Raw genomic sequence first — 11,013 nt, 5'->3', positions numbered from 1 at the left:
GAACTCAGTATATAGGCAAGACAACAACATCTCTTTCCAGGCGTTTAACGATGCATAAGCAACAGGGCTCCATTAAGGAACATGTAATCTCTTCCCATAACCAGACCAACACCAGAGAAGTCTTAACAAACAACACAGAAATCATCGATAGATACAACGATAGCAGGCGGCTCGACATCTGCGAGGCACTACACATCAAAAAGTCAACACCAGCAATCAACAGTCAATTAACGCACAATTATATTCTACCCACTTCAAGACTCGGCACCAATATAGAAGCATCAAGAGGAAGTATAGGCCAATAGGCCCTTTGCAGTTACTTCCATTCTTCCCTTTCACTTATCCAATTTATACCCATTGAACCGTGATCTGTCTTGTGTTGGTCAAAAGTTTGTTCACCTCATCCAAAACTGTTGAGCCATATCACCTCACCCAAATGCGAGTATAAGTATGACGGATTAGCGTGTTTACAGGTTACAGTTGTGTGTGTAAACTAAAGTCTTTGAAAATGTAATAAGTTATTACAAAACGCGTTCAAGCGTCGCGTCAGACTATAAATAAAAATGAATTTTGGAGAATTGATTTTTCAATTACCATCGACAGTGAAAAGAAACATAAGAAATATTGAGAACATTCGTGTTAGAATTATTAATCTTAACTTTTCGGTCATATTTAACAATATATATATATATATATATATATATATATATATATATATATATATATAAATTTTGTAGCCTCTACAAAATATATATATATATATATATATATATATATATATATATATATATATATATAAATTTTGTAGCCTCTTTGGCGTATATGACAATATTCAGGTGTCAGCAGGTTTCTCACCATCTTGCGAGCAGCTGTTGTTGACACCCCCCTCCCCCCAACCTGCCCTGACCCCCCCCCCCCAACTCTCCCTCTATCAGCATTGGCGCAAAAATACACAAATGTTGATATTTTACTAATGTTCCTGAATGTTGTGGGCCGCCAGTGTTGTGGGCCGCCAGTGTTGTGGACCACCAGTGTTGTGGGCCGCCAATAGATGCCATATTTGCTGGTAGTCAATTGGCTTAGATTTAATTTACTCAATATTTATTATGGCGTATACAAATAGATATTGACAGAGATTGTTTATTTACAAATAACAAAAATTATAATATTGTGGACTGTTTTAAATGTGAAGATGGAAGAGTAAGATGTGTTTTGTTACGAACTGGAGTTATAGAAACTATATACGTCTACTTATTTAACAAATAAAGATAATCTTTACTATGTTACTGAAACTATACCAATCATGGCCAGGGAGAGGTACAGTGACTGACGGGATCTATACACCAGGCATACCCACGTTGCTCTCTTATGGCATGCAACATTTAACAACAGAGACCACAAAAAAAATATCGACGACACAGAGCAGAGAGCTAAAGACAGTCAACCCGTGACTGAGTATTGACAGGAGGTTGAGTCCACGTTCTGCCATCATGGGTGAACCACTTCTCTACCTTCACCAGGGTTCCACCGCTACAACACCCACAGAATACTCCCTGGTTTGTCACCTTTGGCCAGGCGAATGGCACTGGTCTCAACTATCTCTTAGACGGCTCTAACAACATGGAGAACAGCGTGTTAGTGCCTGGCACTCTGGGTGGTGAGGGGGGCCCCTATACCATTTGCTCCCGTGACGGCATGTAATCAATGGTATTCTCTATGACTCCCTGCTTCACATTTTGTCAGTTGTGACGTGAGGTTGTGATACAGCTTCACATTTTGTCAGCTGTGACGTGAGGTTGTGATACAGCTTCACATTTTGTCAGTTGTGACGTGAGGTTGTGATACAGCTTCACATTTTGTCAGTTGTGTCGTGAGGTTGTGATACAGCTTCACATTTTGTCAGCTGTGACGTGAGGTTGTGATACAGCTTCACATTTTGTCAGTTGTGACGTGAGGTTGTGATACAGCTTCACATTTTGTCAGCTGTGTCGTGAGGTTGTGATACAGCTTCACATTTTGTCAGCTGTGTCGTGAGGTTGTGATACAGCTTCACATTTTGTCAGCTGTGTCGTGAGGTTGTGATACAGCTTCACATTTTGTCAGCTGTGACGTGAGGTTGTGATACAGCTTCACATTTTGTCAACTGTGAGGCCGTGTTATGTTGTGGGTTAAAGGTACTGGTCGTGTTGGTGACCAATACGCTTGTTCGTTGCTGCCTTTTGCATAGAGCAACACAGCGGCACGTATTCTGTGTCCTCCGGGCCGTGGCTCCTGCCGTGGCTCCTGCCGTGGCTCTTGCCGTGGCACTGGTGTTCTACGATGCGCTTTAGTGCCATTGGCCCAAAGGCAGTCTCTCTCTCTCTCTCTCTCTCTCTCTCTCTCTCTCTCTCTCTCTCTCTCTCTCTCTCTCTCTCTCTCTCTCTCTCTCTCTCTCTCTAGATACTTGCTGTTAGATGCTGATGGATATCTTGACTAACAGATGACTTGCAACATCACGTATAACGCCACCTTTAATTTAGCGTTGAAGTATAATACTTGAGGTAAATTTTAATGGGTTTTGCCCATTTTTACGATGTCATCATTACATGTAATGGGAATATGACTGATGAGTCATTGTGGCGTGTAAATTAAAGACTGGGAAATACAAGACAGTAAATCATAAGGGTGATTAAGACACGTGTCAGTCATGTATCAACCTACTTGCAATGTTTCTGTTTTGTTCTACGTCATGAAACCATCACGCAGGTAGTTTCATGAGGTAATTAGTCCTATTAGACCTGCATTTCACGGGATCTGCTCTGAGACTAACGAGGTCGGACCTCGTTAGTTAGTTAATATCCTCACTGTATTCCTGCAGTGCAAGTCCGATCCTTGTCCAAGGCCCCGGACTTGGACAAAGCACTAACCAAGACATGAGCAGGAGCCGTACCGGGAGCAGTAACAGAAGGGGGCGGAGTGTGCCTGGGGGGGGGGGGGGGGCTCCAGGAGCCGGGGGGCCCTGGTGCCAAGGGGGCCCCTTTGCCTGGGGGGCCAAGGTGCCAGGGAGGGCCCCGGTGCCAGGGGGCCCCGGCGCGAGGATAACGCCACACTGCTCAAAATCACTTAGTACAATCAATAGTGTCAAGATGTTGGTTCTCTGCCACCACCGCACACTCTTGTGTGTCACCGCCGTCACCGCTGCCATCACCGCCGTCACCGCTGCCATCACCACTGTCCCCGCCGTCACCGCTGCCATCACCGCCGTCACCGCTGCCATCACCACTGTCCCCACCGTCACCGCTGCCATCACCACTGTCCCCGCCGTCACCGCTGCCATCACCACTGTCACCGCTGCCATCACCACTGTCACCGCTGCCATCACCACTGCCCTCACCGTCACCGCTGCCATCACCACTGTCACCACCGTCACCGCTGCCATCACCACTGCCCCCACCGTCACCGCTGCCATCACCACTGTCCCCACCGTCACCGCTGCCATCACCACTGTCACCGCCGTCACCGCCGTCACCGCTGCCATCACCACTGTCACCGCCGTCACCGCTGCCATCACCACTGTCACCGCTGCCATCACCACTGTCACCGCTGCCCTCACCGTCACCGCTGCCATCACCACTGTCCCCACCGTCACCGCTGCCATCACCACTGTCACCGCCGTCACCGCTGCCATCACCACTGTCACCACCGTCACCGCTGCCATCACCACTGTCACCGCTGCCATCACCACTGTCACCACCGTCACCGCTGCCATCACCACTGTCACCGCCGTCACCGCTGCCATCACCACTGTCCCCACCGTCACCGCTGCCATCACCATTGTCACCACCGTCACCGCTGCCATCACCACTGTCACCGCTGCCATCACCACTGTCACCACCGTCACCGCTGCCATCACCACTGTCACCGCTGCCATCACCACTGTCACCACCGTCACCGCTGCCATCACCACTGTCACCGCCGTCACCGCTGCCATCACCACTGCCTCCGCCGTCACCGCTGCCATCACCACTGTCACCGCCGTCACCGCTGCCATCACCACTGTCACCGCTGCCATCACCACTGTCACCGCTGCCATCACCACTGTCACCACCGTCACCGCTGCCATCACCACTGTCCCCACCGTCACCGCTGCCATCACCACTGTCACCGCCGTCACCGCTGCCATCACCACTGTCACCGCCGTCACCGCTGCCATCACCACTGCCTCCGCCGTCACCGCTGCCATCACCACTGTCACCGCCGTCACCGCTGCCATCACCACTGTCACCGCCGTCACCGCTGCCATCACCACTGTCACCGCCGTCACCGCTGCCATCACCACTGTCACCGCCGTCACCGCTGCCATCACCACTGTCACCACCGTCACCACTGCCATCACCACTGTCACCGCCGTCACCGCTGCCATCACCACTGTCCCCACCGTCACCGCTGCCATCACCACTGTCACCGCCGTCACCGCTGCCATCACCACTGTCACCGCCGTCACCGCTGCCATCACCACTGTCACCACCGTCACCGCTGCCATCACCACTGCCTCCGCCGTCACCGCTGCCATCACCACTGTCACCACCGTCACCGCTGCCATCACCACTGTCACCACCATCACCACTGTCACCGCCGTCACCGCTGCCATCACCACTGTCACCACCGTCACCGCTGCCATCACCACTGTCCCCACCGTCACCGCTGCCATCACCACTGCCTCCGCCGCCACCGCTGCCATCACCGTCACCGCTGCCATCACCGTCACCGCTGCCATCACCACTGTCACCGCCGTCACCGCTGCCGTCACCACTGCCCTCACCGTCACCGCTGCCATCACCACTGTCACCGCCGTCACCGCTGCCGTCACCGCTGCCATCACCACTGTCCCCGCCGTCACCGCTGCCATCACCACTATCCCCGCCGTCACCGCTGCCATCACCACTGTCACCGCCGTCACCGCTGCCGTCACCACTGCCACCGCCGTCACCGCTGCCGTCACCACTGTCACCGCCGTCACCGCTGCCATCACCACTGTCCCCGCCGTCACCGCTGCCATCACCACTGTCCCCGCCGTCACCGCTGCCATCACCACTGTCACCGCCGTCACCGCTGCCATCACCACTGTCACCGCCGTCACCGCTGCCATCACCACTGTCACCGCCGTCACCGCTGCCATCACCACTGTCCCCGCCGTCACCGCTGCCATCACCACTGCCACCGCCGTCACCGCTGCCATCACCACTGTCACCGCCGTCACCGCTGCCACCGCCGTCACCACTGCCATCACCACTGTCACCGCCGTCACCGCTGCCATCACCACTGCCACCGCCGTCACCGCTGCCATCACCACTGTCACCGCCGTCACCGCTGCCATCACCACTGTCACCGCCGTCACCACTGCCACCGCCGTCACCACTGCCATCACCACTGTCACCGCCGTCACCACTGCCACCGCCGTCACCGCTGCCATCACCACTGTCACCGCCGTCACCGCTGCCATCACCACTGTCACCGCCGTCACCGCTGCCATCACCACTGTCACCGCTGCCATCACCACTGTCCCCGCCGTCACCGCTGCCATCACCACTGCCACCGCCGTCACCGCTGCCATCACCACTGTCACCGCCGTCACCGCTGCCATCACCACTGTCCCCACCGTCACCGCTGCCATCACCACTGCCACCACCGTCACCACTGCCATCACCACTGCCACCGCCGTCACCACTGCCATCACCACTGCCCTCACCGTCACCGCTGCCATCACCACTGCCACCGCCGTCACCGCTGCCATCACCACTGTCACCGCCGTCACCGCTGCCATCACCACTGCCCCCGCCGTCACCGCTGCCATCACCACTGCCCCCGCCGTCACCGCTGCCATCACCACTGTCCCCACCGTCACCGCTGCCATCACTACTGTCAGCACTACCATCACCACCACCACCCATCTCACACCCCTGTGTTGACAGACTCAAGTGCCTACACACACACACACACATGCACCCCCCCCCCCCCCGGGGGTCCGAGTGCTCACCCCCAGGGTAAACAGTCTTATGCTGACACTTGGCTATTGAAGTAGGGGAAGGGGAGCCATGCTGTCAGCATAGACAGACACTTGTCTAGGGTAGACAGTGTTATACTGTCAGCATCACCTTCCAGTTCTCCAAGTATGGGACCGGAAGAACACCAGCCTAACAAACCGTTCTCACCACGTTTGACCAATTTCACTGAAAAATAGTATATTTATTGCTAACTAACACCACCTTAAAAGACCATTGACCTCACCAAATGACCACTACCATCAACAGCTAAGGCCAACAACATCCACCCACAACCAGTGCCACCAACCCAACAACCAGACAGGCTCCACCACAACCCACAACCCACACCAACCCAACGACCAGACAGGCTCCACCACAACCCACAGCAACCCAACGACCAGACAGGCTCCACCACAACCCACAACCCACACCCACCCAACGACCAGACAGGCTCTACCACAACCCACAACCCACACCCACCCAACGACCAGACAGGCTCCACCACAACCCACAACCCACACCCACCCAACGACCAGACAGGCTCTACCACAACCCACAACCCACACCCACCCAACGACCAGACAGGCTCTACCACAACCCACAACCCACACCAACCCAACGACCAGACAGGCTCTACCACAACCCACAACCCACACCAACCCAACGACCAGACAGGCTCCACCACAACCCACAGCAACCCAACGACCAGACAGGCTCCACCACAACCCAACGACCAGACAGGCTCCACCACAACCCACAACCCACACCAACCAGAAGTAAAGATTGTCTACCAACACACCTGCGGCTTGTTATCTGACACATCAACCACCACCACCCAAATATTCAGGATCACTTAACCCCTGTTCGGGCATTCCAGTGGTATTTTGAGCCTTGTTCGAATTGGTCGATGTTCCGACTGCTTGGTGTTCGACCCAGGTCGCTCCCCGTCAATGGTGTTCGACCCAGGTCGCTCCCCGTCAATGGTGTTCGACCCAGGTCGCTCCCCGTCAATATTTGAGTGGAGGCACGAGCCAAATGCACAGCTAAGACCTTTGTCGTTCTTGCTGCGTGCGTGAGGAATTGTTTTTATGTGCGTGAGGGGGGGGGAGGAATTTGCGTGCTTGGGGGGGGGGAGGAATTTGGGTGCGTGAAGGGTTTGTTATTGTGTCTAGTACAGGGAATTAAATCGTGTGTGTGTGTGTGTGTGTGTGTGTGTGTGTGTGTGTGTGTGTGTGTGTGTGTGTGTGTGTGTGTGTGTGTGTGTGTGTGTGTGTGTGGGAATACAACTCAAACACCATACATAACTCTAAACAAGGTATACATCACTATACATCACAATACAATATATTCATGACTGGACAGTACCAACAGTACCAACTGTTCAACACGCTTCCACTACACATAAGGGGCATAACTGGCCGACCCCTCACAGTGTTCAAGAGAGAACTGGATAAGCACCTCCAAAGGATACCTGATCAACAAGGCTGTGACTCGTACGTCAGGCTGCGAGCAGCCGCGTCTAACAGCCTGGTTGATCAGTCCAGCAACCAGGAGGCCTGGTCGACGACCGGGCCGCGGGGACACTAAGCCCCGGAAGCACCTCAAGGTAACCTCAAGGTAGCCCCGGACATAACCTTAAACAACCCTGGACAAGGAGCTGGGATATGAGGACAATGAGCTGGGATATGAGGACAAGGAGCTGGGATATGAGGACAAGGAGCTGGGATATGAGGACAAGGAGCTGGGATACGAGGACAAGGAGCTGGGATATGAGGACAAGGAGCTGGGATACGAGGACAAGGAGCTGGGATATGAGGACAAGGAGCTGGGATATGAGGACAAGGAGCTGGGATATGAGGACAATGAGCTGAGATATGAGGACAAGGAGCAGGGATATGAGGACAAGGAGCTGGGATACGAGGACAAGGAGCAGAAATATAAGGATTAAATCAAGGAACAGTACCAAATCCCTTGAAATAACGGGCTCGAACGCCGACCCTGCAAGAAGCAACACCGTCACTCAACACACGAACCAGATAAGCAACAGGACTCACCATAACACCTGCTCTCATATCCAGTCACATGTGAACTGTGTAATGTGACGCAGGCAGGTATATAACCCTGGCGTCAAGGACCCGAGGAACACGCCACCAAGGACGCCACATGTATATATGTGAAACATGTACCACACAACTGTAAACTCAGTACATTCTTATCTCTTAAAACAACAGCATATCTAAGAGGCCCAAACACCTGTAACAAGACTACTTCCCCCACAGCTAAGAGCTACTTCCCATAGCTAAGAGCTACTTCCCATAGCTAAGAGCTACTTCCCATAGCCAAGACCTACTTCCCATAGCTAAGAGCTACTTCCCACAGCTAAGAGCTACTTCCCACAGCTAAGAGCTACTTCCCACAGCTAAGAGCTACTTCCCACAGCTAAGAGCTACTTCCCACAGCTGAGAGGGACACGTGGATATATTAAAGCGATTGAACCTTTCAAAAAATCCTAATCTGATCTTTAATTATTCGGACCTTTTCACTCAGCAGTAATTGAGGACCTGTAATTGTAATTTAATTATAAACTACTTGTCTTAAACGCAGTAATTGTAAACTACTTGTCTTAAACGCAGTCTTGGGAACACAGTAGGGTGATGCCTGAGATAAGCTATGGGATGGAAAAGTTTTAAGCCTGATAGCAAGAAGACCTCACCCTCCTGAGGACAAAATAAATTAGAGGAACCAGAGGAGACCTTATCACAACATACAAGATACTCATGGCCATTGACAGGTCAAGGACAGTCTGTTTATCGTATGTGTGGGAGCGTGACGGTAGGCACCAGCTGGACACATATGGGAGAGACTTAAGAAAGTATTTCGGCAGTCGTACAGTCATTGTGCGAGAAGTAAGCAGGGGAATGGTCGAGGACCGGGCCGCGGGGACGCTAAGCCCCGGGATCTCGGAAGATAACCGATGATCACAGCAGACACTCAATGGTAGTGGCGATGAGTCTTGAGTTTGATGAGTGCGGGTCCTCTGAGTGTGCCTGAGTGTGATTCTCTGAGAGTGACGGCTGCAACTCTTCGGAGAGTACCTGAATGTGATGCCTGTAGGTCCTCTGAGAGTCCCATACTTTCCCCTGAGTACCTTTTACGTTACTATCATGTCTCCTCTGGCTTTTTTTTTAGTCGCCCAGTAACATGAGCTCCAGTTCCTGTGGTTTGTAACACATGTCTCTCAACTCTGGGACCAGTTTAATTGCTGGCTTCTGTAATATAATTACGTGGTTGATAAATTAAGGTGCTTCTTGAGGGGCACAACAAATTACTCAAGTGTACCTTGTTCAAATTCCTGAAGGCAGCTGTAACGTTCTCTCATGTATATACTGAAGACGTTACATGTAGAAACACATGTTCCAGGATAGACGTAATGTATTCCTGGGAGATAGATTTTATGTAATGTCTATCAGGCTGTTGTATTTTCCAGACTTCATTGTTTTGCATCTGGCAGAAGTTAATTCTGGAAACCATTTATCAAATTATTCTTGTAGTTCCTGAAACTTTATCTTGTAGCTTGTTTTAGTCGTTAACTGTGTGTGTGTGTGTGTGTGTGTGTGTGTGTGTGTGTGTGTGTGTGTGTGTGTGTGTGTGTGTGTGTGTGTATCTCCCCCCCCTGCAGCTCTGCTAACAACTCTCCTTCTCTCACCTCACTAAAAGTCATCTCAAAGTCATCATTTAAGAACCAAGCTTACTAGCTATTCGATGCGCGGAAGTGTTCCTGGAGACTCCGTACCGAAACTCAGGCTCCAAGCATACACACTCAGGCTCCGATCATACACACTCAGACTCCAATAATTACAGAAGCTCCAACAAGTCCCAGGAATAGGACTGAAAGAACAAACTTTGTATACCAGTTCCAAATATCAATATTCGGGCCGCAGATATCAGAAATCAGAGACCGGTCATAAATAATCGGACTTTTAAGATATCAGTAATCAACCCGTCCTCGACTCAAGTCCATTACATCCAGCGGCCGACCCCACAGACGCATTCACGAATAGTAACATGCTGTTCATTCAAAACAGGAATTTTCTCAAATATAAATTAATATTATTTATAAAAATAAAGCTTCATATACCAGATATAGAGCTCCACACATCAGAGAGAGACCTCTTGATATTTAGAACAGGGGAAGGAAGTAACTATCAGGAGAAAGCGCCACGCCATTACGACTATATGGCACAGAGAAGGGGGTCAGGATAAGGGTTTGGGATGGGACGGGGGGAAGGAATGGTGCCTAACCACTTGGATGGCCAGGGGATTGAACGCCGATCTGCATGAAGCGAGACCGCCACTCTACCGTCCAGCCCAAGTGGTTGGGCTTAGAACAGGAAAAATAGGAATATTTTGACGAACATTTCCTTCCGCCCGGAAACACAGGCATGAGTTAAGTTTTGGACACGCGGACACGAGGAAGCGAAACACAGCTTCTGTGATGAGAAATGCTGTAAGGGACACGGAGGACACGCGTTAAGGCACGGAGCACAGTCATTTATATATATACGTCCTAGGGACAGGACACAGAACGCGCCGACACGGAATGCGCCACGGTACAGCCACGGATTACCGGGACCTGTTTAAAACATGACGACACGGCGCTAGAAACATAAATTTCCCGTAAGACACGGTCACTGAGCAGGACATACACGCTGGCACTAGGACACGGAACCACAGTATTCATGTCCAAGGGAATGGAAATACACAGGGCATGGGACAGGGATGGTGGGGGGAAGGGGGGGAGGGGGGTGGTTCAGACGACACAGTGTAATGATTGTTGTTGTTTAAGATTCAGCTCCTCGGAACACAACGTTCCAAGTAGCACGGGCTATGGTGAGCCCGTAGTGGACTTACCCGGCACAGGAGCGGGGCTGTAACTTGTGGTTTTTGTGGAGATGTTGTTGTTTTAAAAGTACAGAGAGCTACAGGATAC

At 51.7% G+C, this 11,013-nt stretch overlaps 1 protein-coding gene across 1 annotated transcript; it reads right to left on the bottom strand.

Annotated features, from left to right (window-relative positions):
• Positions 1-3,098: 3,098 nt before the first annotated feature.
• LOC138368701 (uncharacterized PE-PGRS family protein PE_PGRS54-like) lies at positions 3,099-5,930 on the bottom strand. The gene is made up of 2 exons (XM_069331422.1): positions 4,316-5,930; positions 3,099-4,201 (listed from the first exon to the last, which is right to left on the bottom strand). Exons 1-2 carry the CDS (start codon positions 5,928-5,930, stop codon positions 3,099-3,101), a joined length of 2,718 nt encoding a protein of 905 aa, XP_069187523.1.
• Between the last annotated feature and the right edge of the window lie 5,083 nt (positions 5,931-11,013).

The sequence above is a fragment of the Procambarus clarkii genome, chromosome 26 (genome assembly GCF_040958095.1).
Source record: "Procambarus clarkii isolate CNS0578487 chromosome 26, FALCON_Pclarkii_2.0, whole genome shotgun sequence".
Taxonomy (NCBI): Eukaryota; Metazoa; Arthropoda; class Malacostraca; order Decapoda; family Cambaridae; genus Procambarus; species Procambarus clarkii.
The sequence above is the reverse complement of the archived record's forward strand: the minus strand, read 5'-3'. Positions and strand labels throughout refer to the sequence as shown.

Coding starts and splice junctions, on each gene's coding strand:
- LOC138368701 (XM_069331422.1), bottom strand. CDS start 5,930: ATGGGTGGTGGTGGTGATGGTAGTGCTGACAGTAGTGATGGCAGCGGT. Junction 4,202..4,315: donor CGGTGACGGCGGTGACAGTG/GTGATGGCAGCG, acceptor GTGACGGCGGAG/GCAGTGGTGATGGCAGCGGT.